Below are 20,953 nucleotides of genomic sequence, written 5' to 3' on the forward strand. Positions count from 1 at the left end.
TAGAATTTGCTACTTAGAAAAGCAAGTGATTAAAATGAAGCAGAACTGGCGATCAGGCTTCAGAAAACAACTGCAATCTGCCCTAGTTACAGGACAAGATACACCCAACCAAAGATATCCCCATGAGTTTTAAGGTAACTAATGCAATATGTGTCAGACATTCAAGCACAAGGCTGCTCAAGTGTGTCCTGATGAGCTTGGATTGACAAAGTCCCTCTTTGCAAGGCGCCCCACTCTGACAGATGTGTCCACCCTTATCTCTTTGTGAATATTGTTAAAAACTCCAATTTCTCACCATATAAATGTAAAAAAATTATTGTAGCATACTAAGGAATATCCTCAACAGGCTTCCAAATATATTCCAACCACTAGGTGAGCACAGAAGGGTCGTAAAGCGCAAACATGAAGTTTCTCACACACTATTACGCCTGATGAAGGGTCTCTTGACCCAAAACATTGGGTAAAATATATTTTGCTTCATATATGGTGTTTTTTCCTTGATCTGGAAAATAAAAATGATACTGTTTCAAGACATATTTGGGTCTAAGAGGTTACATTTTTCTTTGTGGAGAGTGGCATGCCAGTGTAAGGAGACCTTTTGGCCATGTAATGCTCCTCTGGGAAGTTAAATATGCAAGTTACCTCTTCAGAGAGGAAGAGCACTTGGACTCTAGTTACACCTCTTGGAAATAGCAATTCTAAAAGTCAATATTAACCCATTCAATGAGACTTAGGATAAAAGCCAAACCAGAATTTTAATTTGAAGATATATGTTTCGAGGTGTTGCCCCTCCTCAGTGCACAGCATGAGATATGATGTGGCTGCATGAGAAGACTCTGACTGGAGTCTAAGAGGTAGCATTTCTCCGTGTGGAGAATGACATGTCTGACATACCAGTGTAAGGAGACTTATAGGCCATGCAATGCTCCTCTGGGAAATTAAATATGAAGAAGGGTATGAGGGGCAACAACCCAAAACATGTGTCTGCAAATTGAGATTCTGGTTTGGCTTTTATCCTAAGTCATATGGCAAGGCTCACTAAAGGGTCGATATTGACTTTTAGAATTGCTATTTCCAATAGATGGTGCTAGAGTTCTAGTTCTCTTCCTCTCTGCGTAAGACATATCTGTGTACAGAGCTCTGTTCTACCTATTGTCATATAGCATAAACTACTCCCGACTGAGTAACGCCAATTTATGTTTTTGTCAAAGTTCACCTAGCCTCACTCATTCAGTATATGTTCAGCCAGGAGGAAAGGTAAAGAAAACCACATATGTAGGACAGAGTTATCCTATTTAGCCTTCTCTTTAATGTTATTTACAGTGGTGGCTAAGTGCACAAGTGATTTAATTATTGCCGATGCATCAATCATTAATGCTGGACTCTCTTTATTATCTGCCTTGTGGATCAAAGCTGAGAAACATCACCATGGAGGTAGCGTAATGTGAATATATTTTTTACACTTCTATAATTCAGATTGTGACTAGTTATGTATCTTTCTAAAGCCCAGTACTTTGCTGGGTGGCAATTACTTTGAATTTAGCCTAGATACATACTTACAACATCTTCACCAATTGATGCAAAATTTAACAAAAATTAGTTCTAAAAACAAAAAAAAAATTCCAGACAGCTCCGGTAAATATTTAAAAAGCAAAGCTGAGTTTGGGAAAGACAATTCAGTTCATATGCCTTTCGGAGAAAAGTAATCTATCTTCTTCTAAAACATCCTGCGCAGTGTTTAGCTGAATTTGTCCTGGCACTAGCCTCTGCAAGAAATATTTTTAAAATAATGACCCTGAGTCTTGTTTAAAAATTGCTTACATTCTTTTTTTTCACCGCTGTACATCATCCAAAGTGATTTACCTTAAAAGCTTAATGCGTGATGTTTCCTGAGTTATGGATTGTTAGCTGGTGTGAATGTCATCAAATAATAATGAATTCTGCACTTTAAAGAAACAAAACCAGCACTTTTCTTAAGATGTCTGCTACATGCGCAATTCTAAATGGATTCATGCTTGATTTATGATCTTAAATACAAAATATGAGGCTGTCCAGCCCAGAAGTAGGAACATTTTACCATTCTTTTGATGTTGAAGCAGTTACTTATTAATTATCACATTCTTGTATGTGTTTTTGTATTTATTATATAACAGGAAATGTTAATATATCCTTAAAATCTAGACTCCATTGTAAATTGTTGCATTTACTATTAAGATTAGTCATAAAATGTTTATGTTTAATAGACTTTTATTTAATGATGATGATGATATCTATAGTTAATACAATCCATAATAATGTTACAATAAATGAAAAGTTCAATTGGTTGTCATATGAATGACTTACATGAATGATCCTTTCTTAAGACGCTACTTTGTGACTTAGAGTGGAGAGTAACTAGCAAAAAGTAGATCAAATTCTGGCACAACAGGTCCTTCCCTATATTACATAATTAGACAGTCACTTGAATGAAGTGGATGTCATTCTACATTTTTCAATGGCACAGTACAATGTCCTGCAGGAGAAATGGTCAGCACCAAGCTCAGTTGGAAAAAGGGTTATGGAAATGATACATCCCTTTAATAAGCAATGAAACTATATGCTTACTGATTGTATTTTGGCAAATATTCAACAAACCGCTTGTACAAGTCAATATTTTGGGCTTCTTTTTTATATATGTATTTACTGTTTAAATTAGTTAAATGCTAAGACTATGTTGCGACTAATACCCTAAAGCACAGGGATGACTATAGCAGCCGGGGAGGCTGTATTATTTACTTATAGCAGCCTAAAGCTGGTTTGCCCTGGTTGATTATCGTGAATAAGCGTTCCTTGAAATTCTTGTTTTCCATCACACAGTGTAAACAGGCTGCCAATCAACCGGCAAGTGATCAAAACGCTCGTTTGTCAGGTAAAATGATCTTTTGACTTTCTTAAAAGATCATCATTCTCAGTAGCACATCCTGTGTAGAAGGGGACTAATGCGGCTGAGAACAATAGCAGCCTATGTGTACAGAAAAATCTATTATTGATCGTTCTGTGTGCATCTGAAGTGTGGTCGACCTGTTTAAAAAGAACCTGTCACATGAAAAACACTATTACCCTCCAGATATGGAGTGAATCTGCTGGTTAATAGTGTTCTGACCCTGCCCAGCGCTCACACTTAGAGCCCCACTGCCGGGAGGAAATTAGTTTTATTCCTCCCAGCATCCTTTGGGTTTCAGTCATGGAGGCGGCTCTGGCATGGGTTCAGTCAATGCTTTAATTATAGAGAGTAGTGGCTGTAAATGCACCCCCACACTGACTGACAGCCCTCCCTAATGCTGAGCCTGCTGTCAGTCAGTCTTGGGGGCCCGGTTACAGTCGCCTTTCTCTATATACTGAGCGGTGACTGAAGCCGCGCCAGCGCCACCTCCATGACTGAAGCCCAAAAGCTGCCAGGAGGAATAAAGTTAATTTAGGCTCTAAATACGGGTGCTCAGCAGGTTCAGAATTCTATTAAAACATCACTTTTATTGCGGCCATTAAAAACGGAGGATTAAAAAGTCACATGACAAAGGTCAGGACTAAGAGCGGTTGAGCTCGAAACATGTAGACCTGGTGTCTTCCTTCTCTTCCCCCTACTTTTTCACATGACTTTTTAATCTTCCGTCTTTAATGGTCGCAATAAAAGTGATGTTTTGATATACTTACCCATTTTGCTGCGGATGCTGGATCACTTTTCTTTTGATACATTCATTACCAAGGACCTGGTCTAAAGTCCCTGTGCATTGCACCCTAATCAAGGCATTTTCCTGCACTTGGTGAGCAGATACCACTGTTTCTTCTCTACGCAGAACACTATTAACCTGCAGATTAACACCATATAAACAGATTAATAGCTTTTTTTCACATGACAGGTTCCCTTTAAACAGGCTATTTAATCACCGCCAATTAACACGGTGGCTCAGTGGTTAGCACTGCAGCCTTGCAGTGCTAGGGTCCTGGGTTCAAACCCCACTAAGGACAACATCCGCAATGAGTTTGTATGTTCTCCCCATGTTTGCATGGGTTTCCTCCGGGTTCTCCGGTTTCCTCCAACACTCCAAAGACATACTGATAGGGAATCTAGATTGTGAGCCTCAATGTGGACAGCGATGATAATGTATGTAAAGCGCTGCGGAATATGATGGCGCTATATAAATAAGCATAATAAATAAACATGTTGCCGATCAGTAGTCTATTAACACCGCCTACATGTGGTTAGAAAAGAATGATACAAGTATATATTGTCACCTAACCCTATATTTAAATGGTTCAAACAGATGCCAAAATAATGTCTATTTGGAAAACCAATGAGCGATGTATGAATCTATACAGCACACAGAAGTTCTAAGTGTATAAGGGAAACAAGCATATAGATGTGATGTGTATAGTATAGCTCAGTTCAAAAATTGCCTACTTTCTTGTTGCAGAGGCCCCCAAATAACCTGCCTAAAAACTGATACATTGGACCTGAATTTAGCTGGTGTAGTAGGTTTATCTGCCGTTTCACAGAAAATCTCTGGAAAAGTTTTCATGCAAATAAAAAAAAAAAATAATTATAAGAGTTATGTGAGGAATTTGGTAACAAAAAATGTCTTCTTTTACCAAATATATTGGCACTTACTGAAATTTTTCTTTTTTTTTTCAGAGAGCAGACATAGCAGTCGCCCCTCTCACCATTACTCTGGTACGAGAAGAAGTGATTGATTTTTCAAAACCATTTATGAGCCTGGGCATCTCCATCATGATTAAGAAGCCTCAAAAATCAAAACCAGGAGTATTCTCCTTCCTGGATCCCTTGGCCTATGAAATCTGGATGTGTATAGTTTTTGCCTACATTGGAGTCAGTGTAGTTCTTTTCCTAGTCAGCAGATTCAGTCCCTATGAATGGCACTTGGAGGATACAGATGAAGCCCGTGACCCTCAGAACCCTCCTGACCCTCCAAATGAGTTTGGGATATTTAACAGCCTATGGTTTTCCCTGGGTGCCTTTATGCAGCAAGGATGCGATATTTCTCCAAGGTTTGTTTCATATCACTCCATCACCTTTTTGCATTTTATGGTCATAAATGGATGCCATGGTGTATATATGTTTCTTATTTTCTAACTCTAGAATTTTTCTTTTATGCTTCACATTCCACTAAGTGTTAAGCTTCATCATTAAACCCATTGCTTGCCACCAACTATCATGTATAGTGGGTATAGACCTCTATGCTCTTTATACATGTTCATTAAAACTTATATTCACCATGTTGAGACTGTAAAATGCATAGGGTCTTTATGTTTTAGCAATGCTTGGAGTTCTACCGTGTTTTTGCTGCATATCTCATTTTACGGTCATCTGCTTGGTGCATATAACATATGTTGCTATGCAAAAGTAGCAGCTGATTGCTCTGAAGACACATGCAACAGCAGTTTAATTACCTCTGTCTTCAGTTCACGCTTGTCATCTCACACTATTTTCATTTTTGTTTTCCATATTCCTTATGCTTTTCTTTATTTTTGGTCTATATTCCCCTTTGCTGTACCCCTGCTGTTTATTGTGCATGCTTCAATTGGCTGTTAAATCAACAATCTTATTTACTATGCCATAAAACTAAATACAAATTGTCAATGTACAGTAGTGTCTATCTAAAATGTGCAGCGAAGGAACCAAAACTGCTCCCAGATATGTAAAAAGCTCATTTTAGATCAACTCTAACATTTATATATACACTTTTTACCATATTCATAAGTCATTTGCATGCAAATCTCTGAACACATCTGCGAAAGTAAACTAAGAAATGAACATTTAAAAATAAATCAGGGAAATTCCTTTTACATTTTGAAGGTCTGATGATGATCTTGATATTATACCCCCAAGCTTCGTTTCTAAGACTCTTCCAGACTCGAAAAAAATAGTATTTTAAAAGTTGGCAGAACACCCTGAGGTCTTGTTCTAACAGCATCATTTTGATGCAGTTTTGCACCATGTGTTGGATATGCATATGAGATATCCAGCGGCTGATCGCTCATTTGACTGACAGCTATCTCTCCGGAATCCATTGTAAACATTTAAATAAATATATTTATTTCAATGAGAAAAGAGACATAGACCACCACCAGACCCTTCTGAGAATGACTCATTAACTGAGAAAGCAAAGAATATGGAATGTTAAAGTCCAAGATACTTTTCGGACCAGGTAGAACCAGTCAGTAGGGTCCTTTCAAACATTGCATTTTTGGTCCATCCCATTAAAATTTTCTCTGTTCAACTTTATACAGTTACTTGACTAAAACTGTGACTGTGCTTAGCATTCATTCAGCAGAAGAATGTCCTTCTCTTCCAATGAAAAATAAAACAATTTATTAATAGTAATGATAATAATAATTAGGCACAGACTGGCTCACAGGGGAACAGGTAAATCCCCCGGTGGGCCCCTGTGCAGGCGTAGGGCTTCTAAAATAGCAGAAGTTGGCACAGCATACTTGATTCTCTATTTAAAGACAAAAGCAACATCTCATTATTCAATTAACAAACTACCCAGTGTATTATTATATAGACGCATAGGTACATTTGTGAATTAGGGTACTGTAATATTAGCATTTAGCTGAACAGTGGCCATCCTTGAGTCATGATTACTGGTGGGCCTTTGGCACCCCAGTCTGACGCTGATAATAATATTAATAATAATAATAATAATTCTAAATATATAAATGCACAAAATTAAAGGGGTTGTGCAGGATTGGTAAATGAGTCATTTTTTTTGAGGAAACAGCACCACTCAATTTCACATGCTGTGCTTGATCAACCAAACAAAATCTTAAAATTATAACATTTTGTTCACTGATCGCGTCATCATGTTATTTTACTTACAAAGAGGAACATTATAATCTGGTTTGTTTTGTCCTCTTTCAGGGAACAAAATCATTTGAAATAAATTGAAATAAATGTGAACTTTAATGTGTTTCAACAATTGTTGAAACACTAGTCTTGGCAGTAAAGTCTAACCACAAATTATGGATCTAAAATGGTTGTTTTAGATTGGAAAACAAATCTGCTTCTTTTGTAGAAACATCCCTAAACTTTTTCATGTGATGTGTCTGGTACAGCAAGTCAACACCATTCTAGTGAGTGGTACTGAGCAGCAATACTACACACAACCCATGGATTAAAATGAAGATGTTTCTAAAAAACTATTTTTGCAATCTGGCATAATACTTTAGGTAAAGAGTGCATAGAGATAAAAAAATGTGCTGTCATTTGTCTTAAATGGGTGGTGCAAGATTAGGCCAATTTCACACTCCTGATATTCACAGTCATTATATGGACCACAATGTAAAACTCAACAGCCTCATATATGTCGAAGAAGCTGTTGAGTGTGACTCAAGAAAACCAAGGCTGTTCTGGGCATCGCACCATGAATGTCAGACGTGTGAAGCCTACCATGAATATTACTTAGACAAAAGAAATGACCACCAGGATCGTATACATGTGTAATTAAATAAATCAGGACAAAATTACACTGTTCAATGTCAATCAAAAGGCAAATCAAAAAAGAAAAAAGACGTATAGCGAACAATATCTGAAAATACCATAAATTTTATTGATGCAAATCATTAAAACATACAACGCTCCAGTGGCAACGAATATGTTAGTGGTGGGCCAAGAAAGGCATCACAGAAAGATATCCACATGAGGAGGAAGCTTATAAATGACGGTACAGACAATCAAAAGGGGTATAGCAAAGTATCCACTCAAAGATTAATATATATTTCCTATATCTGGATCATGATAGGTGTTAAAGTGCACAGTGCATTGTACAATTGCATAAAAGCCATCCCACACCTAAATTCATATACCAGTATGCTACAACTACACACATGTGTTAGTCAGTCTATGGTGCTGCCACCCCTACGCGCGTTTCGGCCCTGTGCCTTCTTCCGGGGGTGTTTCTTGACCCTCCACCAACATATTCATTGCCACTGGAATGTTGTATGTTTTTAATGATTTGCATCAATAAAAGTTATGGTATTTTCAGATATTGTTCGTTATACACGAATATTACTTACTTGAAAAAACACCCATCTACATATTTTTTGGGGGGTTTATTACAGTTCATCTTTAATAACTTTTTTTAAAAAAAAACGGAGCTTCAATACCAAAGACAACTCAAGGACAAGTGAGATGTTTTAATGTATTTGGGTGCTCTGAATGTAATTTGGGACTCTAATGCTATGTTGTAGAGCAAAGCATGTTTTTTTCCGTCACACAAAATCTGTACGACAAGGAAGTATAGACTCAAAGCAGATAATTGAGATGTAATAAGATCCCAATGCCGTGTGCTTTTGATGCAGTATTTGTGTTTTGTTATTTTTTGTCAAAACCAGTTTGGGATCTTAAAATAGGAAAGGTAGAAACTTTTCCTATATTATTCTTCTCTCTTTTTAGACTCATGGTTTTGACTGAAAAATAATTGCCTCCAAACTGCACTGTGCTCATCAGGCTCTAACCCTAGAAATCATTATCATGCCAAGTGCGCGGGTATGTAGGCATAGGTCACTTTAGGCCAGTATTGTCTCTAAAATTATATTTGAAGTTTCTGATGAGACTTTAACTTTTTCAGTAATTAAAAAAAAAAGTAAAAAACATTGAGGCATTCTCGAGGGCTCTGTCTTTTTTTAATTAAAAATTTTGTTCTAGAATTCAATGATAAGTTTTATTTAAAGCTTCCACCAACAATGTGAATTTCAGAGCTGGAAACTTCTTTACATCTCTCTTTCCTTTCTCCTTAGTTTTTGCCTCTCTGTATTCCCTGTATCTGTTGCTAGTGTTGATAGTATTTAATCTGCTGTTGATCATGTTTTTGCCCAATTGGAAAGACCGGCAAATAAGCTTTGTGACATCACATGGAAAGCTTCAAAATTGTCTTATTCTGTCACGTGTTGTTTCTGCATCTTAAAGAGAAATTATTACTAATTTGGTGGCTGTGGCTTTTTCTAAGTTAAATAAACAATTACATGAATGGCCAAAGTTACAATTCTAGTTTCACCTAATACTAAAAACTGCAACAGAAGGGGTTTGGAATTATCCAATTGGGGTTCCGATTATTTTAAGTCTTAAGGACCAGACACAGTGTGTAATACATTTTAATTTAGCTGCTATAACTTTTTTATTTTTTGGGCTAGCTATCAACATAATGTATCTTCTTTTTTTGTGACCAATGCAGGTTTCTTTCCTCATAAGTTTTAAACAAATAATTATCTTATTTTTATAATTTTGGGGTTTATAGTTGAAAAAAAAAATTAAAATGCTCTTTTCACATTGTCAGTAAATTTTCTGAAAATTATACAGAGTTAGACATTTTGTTTTCACCATGATATATTTTTGATATACAGCGGGTGAAATAAGTATTAACCACGTCACCAATTTTGTAAGTAAATATATTTTTAAAGGTGCTATTGACATGAAATTCTCACCAGATGTCTGTAACAACCCATCCAGTCCACACAGGCAAAGAAATCTAACCAAAGATGTCTATAAATTAGGTTTTATATAATAATGAGAAATGGCGTAACGAGAATAAAATAAAATGCAATGTGAGGTGATCCAAACATCGTATCTACCCCAAAATAGTATCAGTAAAAACATCAGTTCAGGGCACAAAAAAATAAGCCCTCACCCGGCCCCAGATCCCGAAAAATAAAAACACTATGGGTCTAGGAAAATGATGACAAACGCAAAAACCTTTTTTCATACAAATTTCAAAATTATTTTTCACCACTTAAATAAAAAATGCATGTTTGGTATCTGTGTACTTGTAATGACCTGGGGAATCATAATGGCAGGTCAGTTTTACCATATAGTGAACATGGTAAATAAATACCCAAAAAACAATTGTGTAATTGCACTTTCTTTGCAATTTCACTGCACTTGGATGTTTTTCCCATTTTCCAGTACATTATATGGTAAAATGAATGGTGCCATTCAAAAGTACAACTGGTCCCGCAAAAAATCAGGGCCTCATATGGCTATATTGATGGAAAATCAAAAAAGTTATGGCTCTTGGAAGAAGGGGAGGAAAAAACAAAAATGAAAAAACAGAAATTGGCCATACATGAAGGGGTTAATTATTTATCTCACATGATGGATGCAATAAGAAAAGAAAATAGAAAACAAACATGCTAGAATTACTGTTTTTTGCACAAAGACCCTCTCAAAAAAAAAAAAAAAAGTGATCAAAACGTCGTATGTGTCTGAAAATGGCACAAGTGAAAGTCACAGCTTGTCCAGTAAAATGTAAACCCTCATAGAACTCTAACTACGGAAAAAGTTAGATCTTGATTCATAGTGAACTCGACAAAAAACGATTAAAAAAAATAATATATAGTTGTATAGTTGTGATGAAACATTTTAAAAATACAGTATATAAATTGTGTATTGTCATTATCATATTGACCTGCAGAATAAAGTTATAGCACCACTCCAGTGCTTTTTTTATTTCAGCGTTGGAGTGGTGCAACTAATCTAAGTTCCCTGCCACTAGTAGTATTCCTTCCAGCCGCCGACTTCAGCTGTTCCCAGTGTCACTTTGATCCCGATCCGCCATCTTATGACTGCAACTTCTGACTGGAAGTCAGAGGTAATGGTCACAAGCTCTTAGTGTAAGTCTATGAGAGCCTCATTCTGACCTCGTTCTGACTCTCATAGACTTACATTAAATAGTAACCTCCGGCTCACCCAGCAAACACTGGACCGATCCAGCAGGTCACAACCTGCAGAAAACAATTGGAGCGGCATCAGGAACAGATGAAGACGGCTGCTGGTAAGCATGATACTAGGGGCAGGGAACTCAGATTAGTGTCACCACTCCAGCGGTAAAATAAAAAAAAATGCTGGAGTGGTGCTTTAATCCCTTCCCCCAGGCGATTTTTTTGTTTTTCGTTTTTTCCTCCCCTTCTTCCAAGAGCCATATCTTTTTATTTTTCTGTCAATATAGCCATATGAGGGCTTGTTTTTTGAGGGATGAGTTGTACTTTTGAATGTCATTATTGATTTTACCATATAACATACTGGAAAAAGGGGAAAATATTCCAAATGTGGAGAGATTGTAAAAAAAAGTGTAATTCCACAATTGTCTATCGGGTTTTTTATTTACCATGTTCATTATATAGTAAAAGTGACTTGTCAATATGATTATCCAAGTCATTACAAGTACCAGATACCAAACATGAAGAGTTTTTTTTTAATTAACCCCTTCACGCTGCGGCCCTTTTCCGTTTTTGCACTTTCGTTTTTAACTCTTCTTCTTCCTAGAGCTATAACTTTTTTACTTTTCTGTCAGTATGGCCGTGTAAGGGCTTTTTTTTTATGGGACGAGTTGTACTTTTGAATGACGCAATTGGTTTTACCATATCATGTACTGGAAAACAGGAAAAAATTCCAAGTGCGATGAAATTGCACTTTTTTGCAATTTCACAATTGCATCCTGGCAATGACAACCGCAGGGGTTTCCTGCAGACCACGGATTGTCATGCCAACCCATTGGCGACCCACACTAATGTCACATGGGCGCCGATGGGCAGGACTAGTGACGTCCTTCCGCCGTGGCCATGTTCAATGCCACTGCCAGAGATTGACAGCGGCATTTAACATGTTAACAGTTGCAGGTAGATCACTATTACATCTGTTGCTGTTAGGGGCACATGACAGCTGATCAGATCAGCTGACATGTCCCTGGAAATGTACATGATTACCACCGGAGCCGGTGTCAAAGCAGGAGACACGCCATGTGCCATAAAGTTCATATTATGAAAGAATTAAGTGGTGACCAAAATCCGAAATTAGTAGGAAAAAAGTTTGCTTATGTTGTCATTTTCCGATACCCATAGCGTCTCCTTTTTTCAGGGTCTGGGGTGGGAGATGGCTTACAGTTTTGCTCAAAAGTTCACATACCCTGGCAGAATTTTTGCTTTCTTAGCCTTGTTTCAGAGAATATGAATGATAACAAAAAACTTTTTCTCCACTCATGGTTATAGCTTGGGTGAATTCATCCATTTATTGTCAAACTACTGTGTTTTCTCTTTTTAAATCTTAATGACAGCCAAAAACATCCAAATGACCCTGATCACAAGTTCACATACCCCAGTTCTTAATACGGTGTATTGCCCCCTCTTACATCAATGACAGCTTGAAATATTTTGTGGTAGTTGTGGATGAAGTTCTTTATTTTCTCAGATGGTAAAGCTCCCCATTCTTCTTGGCAAAAAGCCTCCAGTTCCTGTAAATTTCAGGGCTGTCTAGCATGAAGTGCGCGCTTGAGATCTCCCCAAAATGGCTCAATGATATTGAGGTCAGGAGACCGAGATGGCCAATCCAGAACCTTCACTTTGTTCTGCTGTAGCCAATAACAGGTCGACTTGGCCTTGTGTTTTTGATCATTGTCATGTTGGAATATCCAAGTACATACCATGCGCAGCTTCCGGGCTGATGAGTGCAAATTTGCCTCCAGTATTTGCTGATAACGTGCTGCATTCATCTTTCCTTCGATCCTTACCAAGTTTCCTGTGCCTTTGTAGCTCACACATCCCCAAAACATCAGAGATCCACCTCCATGCGTTACGGTAGAAATGATGTTCATTTCATCATAGACCTTGTTGACCTCTCTTCAAATGTAACGTTTATGGTTGTGGCCAAAAAGTTCAATTTTCATTTCATCACTCCATATTACCTTGTTCTAGAAGTTTTGAGGCTTGTCTCTGTGCTGTTTGGTGTATTGTAGGCGAGATACTTTGTGGCATTTGGGCAGTAATGGTTTTCTTCTGGCGACTCGACCATGCAGCCCATTTTTCTTCCAGTGCCTCCTTATTGTGCATCTTGAAACAGCCACACCTCTAGTTTTAAGAGAGTCCTGAATTTCAGCTGATGTTATTTGTGGGTTTTTCTTTGTATCCCGAACAATTTTCCTGGCAGTTGTGGCCGAAATTTTTGTGGGTCTACATAACCGTGGTTTGGTTTTTACAGAGCCCCTGATTTTCTATTTGATTGACAATAAATGGCTTCACCCAACCAATAATCTTGAGTGGAGAAAAAGTTTTTTTGTTATCGTTCATATTCTCTGAAACAAATCCAAGAAAGGAAAAATTCTGCCGGGGTATGTAAACTTTTGAGCACAACTGTATTTTTTGCACCCTGAGCTGATGTTTTTATTTATATAATTTTGGGGTCAATACGATGTTTTGATCACCTGTTCTTTCATTTTATTGCAGTGTTGGGCAGCTGTTTACTGATCAGATTTGAAACCAAATATGTATATTTTTTATTTTTTTATTATTTTATTTTGAATGGGGTAAAAGTGGGGTGATTTGAGCTTTTGTGTATTTTTTTATTTTTTAAATATTTTTTAAAAACTTTTTTTTCCTTTTTACTGGCTTCAATAATCCCCTTAAAAATCTTGAATTTGCGATCATCTGATTGCCTGTGCTTAACATAGCCGTGCTAAAGCACTGCTATGTGTAGCAGAAATCATGATCTCCTCTGAACACCAGCCATGCGCTGCTTTCATAGATTTACAATGACAGGCGCAAGGGTCTTCTGCAGACCCCCAGCTGTCATGACAACCCATCAGCACCCCACAATCACATGACAGGGGCGCCAATGGGCAGGTCTTGAGACTCATTTCCAGCCAACGTGTGTTAAATTTCGCTGTTAGACATTGACAGTTGCATTTAACTTGTTAAAGGGGTTTTCCAACAAACAAAAGTTAATTTTAATCAATGGCTGTGTCTGACCGTGTACGGAACATGGTCTGATCATACCACATCTCCTGTGCAGGGGAGGAAGCAAAAGTGTATACAGACATTACAGCACGGGATCGCAGCTGATTCTTTCTTTGAAGTAAAACATTGTTTTAAAACAGTCAGAGAAATGGGACCCATTGAAGCGCCGGAAGGCAGCGAAATGGCCGTCGTCCTCAGTCTCACTCCCCCGCACACCCTTCAGGGTCTCCGTCCCTTGCCGCTAACCAGCATGTACTGCTGACAACAATAAAGGATATTACTGGACTTATTGGTGAGTGCTACCTTTATTTAACTCTTTTATCTGAGTGAAATGTTTTACCTCACAGAAAGAAGCAGCAGTGATCACATGCTGCAATGTCTGTATATTTTTTTGCGTCCTCCCCTGCCCAGGAGCTGTGGTATGATCAGACCATGTTCCTGCACGGTCAGACACACCATTACACAGGGGAACATTTATAAGATTATCTCAGCACAGGAACATTTTATTTAAACACGTCCAATCAGGGGTGGATTAAGAGTAGCAAGGGCCCCGGGCAGTTTAGACGGCATGGGCCCCCCCCACACACACACACACCTGATGTATCACAGGACTTGTCACATGATCCCCCTTTGATAGATCATGTGATAGTTCATGTGAAATTAATTCTGCACAATATTAATATATTAATTATAATTATTTTTTTATATTAATTGTATGACTTAATATTGAGCACAATTAAGTAGGCTGACATCCCCCTTATGTATGTAGGGTCTCATACTGTATAATATGAGCTTTCACATCCTCCTATACACAGCAGGAGGCCGCACGGCACCCCCCCAGATGCAGCCGGAGGCCGCACGGCGCCCCCCCATGCAGCCGGAGGCCGCACGGCGCCCCCCCCAGATACAGCCGGGGGCAGCATGGCGCCCCCCCCCATGTACAGCCGGGGGCCGCACGGCGCCCCGCCCCAGGCACAGCCGGGGGCCGCACGGCACCCCCCCCCAGATACAGCCGGGGGCCGCACGGTGCCCCCCCCCCAGATACAGCCGGGGGCCGCACGGCGCCCCCCCCCAGATACAGCAGGAGGCCGCACACACACAAACAAACATATACAGACATATACAAAGACAAATACATACACGCATAGGCTGCGTGCCCACTGTGCGTTTTTCAAGCGTTTTTGCCACGGAATTTCCGCAGCGAAAACGCTGAAAAAACGCTTGGTAATACGTGCCCCATGGTCTCCAATGATAATCCGCATGTGCTGTGCACATGCTGCGGAAATTTCCAATGCGGATTATCACTGCGGAAAAAAACACAGCATGTCCATTAATTTTGCGGACACGCAGCGTAATTGCCGCCATTGACTTGCATTGAATCGCTTATTATCCGCATGACTACATGGGCACATGCGGATATTAAGCGATTCAATGTGCGGATGGTACCCGGGTTTTGAGAAGAGGAGGCTCTCATCCAGCCCCGGGTACCATAGTACCTGTAAAAAAAAGAATTTAAAATAAAAAAAATAAAGATTATACTTACCTTCCGATGGCCCCCGGTCTCCTCAGCGATACTTCCGGTCTGTTGTATGCGTCGCGGTGGTGTGAAAGGACCTGCCATGACGTCATTTAGTCATGTAACAGGTCACAAGACAGCTGACATCGGCTGTCGCGTGACCTGTCACATGACTAAATGACATCATGAAAGGTCCTTTCACACCACCGTGAGCCGCCCAACACACCGGACGCATCGCTGAGGAGACCGGGGGCCATCGGAAGGTGAGTATAATCTTTATTTTTTACCATTCTTATTCTTTTTTTTTTTAACTATTACTTGGTCACACTATATATGCCGATTGCATGGATTTATATAGTGTGACCAAGTTGTCAAGCACTTTCCCAACTGATGCTAAAATCGCTTGGAAAAGCGCTTGATAACCCGCATGCGGAAATGCATGCAAAAACGCTTGACAAACGCTTCTACCTGGTGGGAAAAACACATGTAAAATCTGCATGCATTTTTCCTGCCAGGGAGAAGCGGAAAAAATATGCAGCATTTCTGCATCGTGGGCACATAGCCATAAACACATTTGAAACACAAAAATACATATAAACAGACATATCACACAATGATATCTGCACACATTGACACATCACTCACCGTCCCCCTGCTTGGCTCCAGTCGTCCAGCTCCTCTATGGTAGTAAGAAGCAGTGCAGGGCGCACTGCATGACGTCACGCTAGCAGACACTGCCGCGCACAGGGCCGTGTCTTCTAGCTGTGATGCGGCCGGGCCAGCACATGTGCGCACGCACGATATGCAGATATGCGCACACATGCACACGGTACGCAGATATGCGCACAGACACATGCATACAGGCATACGTACATATCTTCTAAACACATAAAACTGTCCTGTCCAGCAGCTCCACAGGCATGTCTCAGTGCAGGGCCGCCGGCATGTCACAGACATGGCCCTGGACCATCAGAGGGGCCCACTCGCCGTTGGGGCCTGGGCTGCTTCTACAGCATCTGTGTAGGACCTCTGGCGCTGTTTGATTGCCGACACTTCACCTGACATGGCCGTGCGCTGTGCGGTTGTGTCTGGTAGTAATGGCGTGGCAGGGGCAATACACAAGAACAATTATAGGCGCAGTGTCGCCCCTGCCGTGTCATTAATACCAGACACAGCTCACGGCCATGTCAGGTGAAGTGCCAGCAGTCCTGCACAGGGGAAGCAGCCCGGGCCTGATGGTCCACAAATACATAGATATAGATACATACACACACTATATATATATATATATATATATATATATATATATATATATATAATATATATAAACACACACACACTGCACATGGACTTACCCTTTCTGTACATGATGCAGGTTCTTCCATCTTCTCTGTGGGGCAGCCTCCCCTCCTCTTGAGGCCCGACTGCAGAGCTCTGGTGTAATTGCAGGGCAGGAGGGGGAGAGCGGAGAGGCAACATTCAGACCCGGGTAGGGGGCAGGGAGAGCAGTGGCCATGCTGTAAGCTGGCTCTGTGCTCTGCTGGAGGCCGGAGCAGGTGGGCGGAGCCTCCTCTCCTGCACTTACACAGTCAGCAGCTGGTGAGTCATCCTCGCAGCGCCGCCCCGGGACACAGCAAAGCAGATTCCATCTTCCGACTCCCGGGCCCTCCTGTCACACATTATAATGAGGTCAATCCGGCCCCGGGCCCCATGGCAGTCCCGGGCCCCGGGCGGTAGCCCGGATTGACCTCATTATAATCCGCCTATGCGTCCAATTGTGAAACTTCTTATTATTCCAAGATCTATTGATTAAAATCAACTTTCGTTCGTGGGAAAACCTTTTAACAGCCGTGGGTAGATCGCAGATCCACCCGCGGCCATTAGAGGCACATGATAACTGATCTGATCAGCTGTCATGTGCAGGGAAAGATGTGGGCTTAGCGCAACCCATCGGCGCCTCGCGATCATGTGACATGGGCACCGATGGGCAGGTCTTCTGTCGCGCTTCCAGCCAGCGCTTGTTAAATGTCGTTGTCAGAGATTGACAGCGGCATTTAACTTGTTAACATCCTCGGGTGGATCACGGATCCACCTGTGTCTGTAGAGGCACATTACAGCTGATCAGATCAGATGTCATATGCAGGGAAAAATGCTGGCTCAGTGCCGGAGCCCGCATCAAAGACAGTGACATGACCTATGACGTACCTATACATCGTTGGTAGTGAAGGTGATAATATTTTAATTAAACTGAATGTTGAACAAAGTTAACCACTCGCACCAGAGCCTGTTTTTGCCTTCGTGACCGGGCCAATTTTTTCAATACTGACCACTGTCACTTTATGAAGTAATTACTCTGGAATGCTTCAACGGATCCCCCTGATTCTGAGATTGTTCTTTTGTGACATATTGTACTTCATGATAGTGGTAAAATTTATTCGATATCACTTGCGTTTATTTGTGAAAAAATCGGAAATTTGGCGAAAATTTTGAAAATTTTGCAATTTTCAAACTTTGAATTTTCATGCCCTTAAATCAGAGAGATATGTCACACAAAATAGTTAATAAACAACATTTTCCACATGTCTACTTTACATCAGCACAATTTTGGAACCAAAATTTTTTTTTGTTAGGGAGCTATAAGGGTTAAAAGTTGATTTCTCATTTTTCCAACAAAATTTACAAAAACATTTTTTTAGGGACCACATCATATTTGAAGTCACTTTGAGGGGTCTTTATGACAGAAAATACCCAAAAGTGACACCATTCTAAAAACTGCACCCCTCAAGGTGCTCAAAACCACATTCAAGAACTTTATTAACCCTTCAGGTGCTTCACAGGAATTTTTGGAATGTGGAAGAAAAAAATGAACATTTAACTTTTTTCACAGAAATGTTACTTTAGACCCAATTTTTTTTATTTTCACAGGGGTAACAGGAAAAAATGGACCCCAAAATTTTTTGTGCAATTTCTCTTGAGCGTGCTAATACCCCATATGTGAGGGAAAACCACTGTTTGGTGCACTGCAGGGTTCGAAAGGGAAGGAGCGCCATTAGACTTTTTGAATGTAAAATTTGTCTGAATAATTAGCAGACGCCATGTTGCGTTTGGAGAGCCCCTGATGTGCCTAAACAGTGGAAACCCCCCACAAGTGACACCATTCTGGAAACTAGACCCCTTAGGGAACTTATCTAGATGTGTGGTGAGCACCTTGAACCTCAAGGTGCTTCACAGAAGTTTATAATATTGAGCTGTAAAAATAAAATTTTCACATTTTTCCCACAAAAACGTTTTTCATCCCTTAATTTTGCATTATCATAAGGGTAATAGGAAAAATTGCACCATGAAATTTGTTGTGCTATTTCTCCTGAACACGCTGATACCCAATATGTGGAGGCAAACCACTGTTTGGGCGCACGGCAGGGTTTGGAAGGGAAGGAGCGCCATTTGACTTTTTGAATGTAAAATTTGTTTGAATAATTAGCGGATGCCATGTTGCATTTGGGGAGCCCCTGATGTGCCTAAACAGTGGAAACCCCCCACAAGTGACACCATTTTGGAAACTAGACCCCTTAGGGAACTTATCTAGATGTGTGGTGAGCACCTTGCACCCCCAGTCGCTTCACAGAAGTTTATAATATTGAGCCGTAAAAATAAAATTTTCACATTTTTCCCACAAAAAATGTTTTTCATTCCCTAATTTTGCATTATCATAAGGGTAACAGGATAAATTGCACCACGAAATTTGTTGTGCAATTTCTCCTGAGTACGCCGATACCCCATATGTGGGGGAAAAGCACTGCTTTGGTGTACGGCAGGGTTCGGAAGAGAAAGGAGCGCTATGTTGGCTGGGATAGGTTGCAGACACCATGTCACATTTGAAGAGTCGCTGACATTCCGAAACAGCAGAAACCCCCACAAGTGACCCCATTTTGTAAACTACACCTCTCAAGGAATTCATCTAGGAAAGTAGTGAGTATTTTTTAATTTTTACATTTATACCATTGGGCAGTGAAAAAAGCATAATTATATTTTTACCACAAAAAAATGTTTTACCCTCAGATTTTACATTTTCGCACAGGGCAATGGGTAAAAATGGTGCCGAAATGTGTCACACAATTTCTTCTAAAAGTGTCAATACCCCTTATGTGGCTGTATCATACCACTCAGCCATACGGCGAGATCTGGGGGGGGATGGAGTGCTATTTGACAATATGAGAACAAATTATTGTAGAATAGGCATTTGGATTTGGGAGCACAAAAATTTCTGAATTTCTTTTGGGGGGCAAGGGCCATTTCGCTTTTCCAGAGCCTTTCTGCTACCAGTAACTTGGAAGTCCCTTATATTTTTAACAGATGACGGACCTGAGTGGGGACTAGATTTTTTTGAGGACTGAGTTGAAGCTTTTATTGGGAACATTTTACGTAACATTTATCCGGCGCTCTAGGCTGAGCACTTACATCGGGGTTTCCATCTAAATTTCCAAGTGATGTAATTCAGATGAAACCCCTGCGGGATCCATTCACTGTAATGAGGCTGCAGAGTTACTCTGGACTCCGTCTGGCCTCTGTTTAGCGGTGCCCTTTTTTTCAGAAGTGCACAAAACTGTGGCCAACCGCACTTTTATGCACGCCTAAAACAAATGACACCGTGGGATCCCAGGCCAGACGGCATCCACAGTGCCTATATCTGCCTCATTACAGGTAATCTTCCGTCATGGGTTCCGGCTGAATCACATATTTCAGAGATTTACACGGAAACTCTGGGGTAAGTGCTCAGCGCAGAGCGCAGGATAAATGTAAGGCTCTGCGCCTTACTGCGATCTTTGGGAGACATAATAAACTAATCAGTAGCAGGTGAAGAATTGGTTTTATTTATTTTTTACGCCGTTCCTAGTGTGATATAACTGATTAGATTACTTTATTCTTCGGGTCGGTGCGATTACAGAGATACCAGATTTATATTGGGTTTTTATGACTGACAGCTGTCACACACTAAAAGACGCTTTTTTTTGCAAAATCTAGTTTTTGCATCGCCATATTTTGAGATCTATAATTTTTCCAGATTTTGGCCGACAGAGTCATGTGATGGCTTGTTTTTTGCGGGATGAGTTGACATTTTTATTAGTACCATTTTTGGGTGCGTGACATTTTTTGATCGCTTTCTATTCCGTTTTTTGGGAGGTAAAATTAACAAAAACCAACAATTCAGGAATTGTTTTTTGAGGGTTTTTTTATGCCGTTCTGCGTGTGGTAAAAGTGATCAGGCAGTGCTATTCTTCGGGTCAGTACGTTTACAGTGATACTACACTTACTGTATATTTTTTTATGTTTTGGCGCTTTTACACAATAAAACCATTTTATAGAAAAAATATTTTTTTTGCATCGCTTTATTCTGAGAGGTAGAACTTTTTTATTTTTCGGCTGATGGAGCTGTATGGCAGCTTGTTTTTTGCGGAACAAGATGACGTTTTCAGCGGTACCATTTTTATTTCTATTTTGCTTTTTGATCGCATTTTTTTCCACTTTTTGTTTGGCGATATGAGGAAAAAGCATAGTTTTTTGCTCTGTTTTTTATTTATTTTTATTACGGTGTGCACAGAAGGAGTTAATTAGTGTGACAGTTTTATAGCTCGGGTTGTTTCGGATGCGGTGATACCA

At 40.0% G+C, this 20,953-nt stretch overlaps 1 protein-coding gene across 3 annotated transcripts in view; it reads left to right on the forward strand.

Annotated features, from left to right (window-relative positions):
• Nucleotides 1-20,953, forward strand: part of GRIA3 (glutamate ionotropic receptor AMPA type subunit 3) — a 450,644-nt gene that overhangs the window by 400,890 nt on the left and 28,801 nt on the right. For all 3 annotated transcript variants that reach the window (XR_012247463.1, XM_073641082.1, XM_073641083.1), the window contains exon 11: nt 4,670-5,043. Coding sequence is in view for 2 of the 3 variants with exons in the window: in XM_073641082.1 (XP_073497183.1) it covers nt 4,670-5,043 (374 nt within the window). In the remaining variant the exon portion in view is untranslated. The remainder of the gene's footprint in view (nt 1-4,669; nt 5,044-20,953) is intronic.

The sequence above is a fragment of the Phyllobates terribilis genome, unplaced genomic scaffold (assembly GCF_046119375.1).
Source record: "Phyllobates terribilis strain yellow unplaced genomic scaffold, ASM4611937v1 Scaffold_7__3_contigs__length_470593459, whole genome shotgun sequence".
NCBI classification, from domain to species: Eukaryota; Metazoa; Chordata; class Amphibia; order Anura; family Dendrobatidae; genus Phyllobates; species Phyllobates terribilis.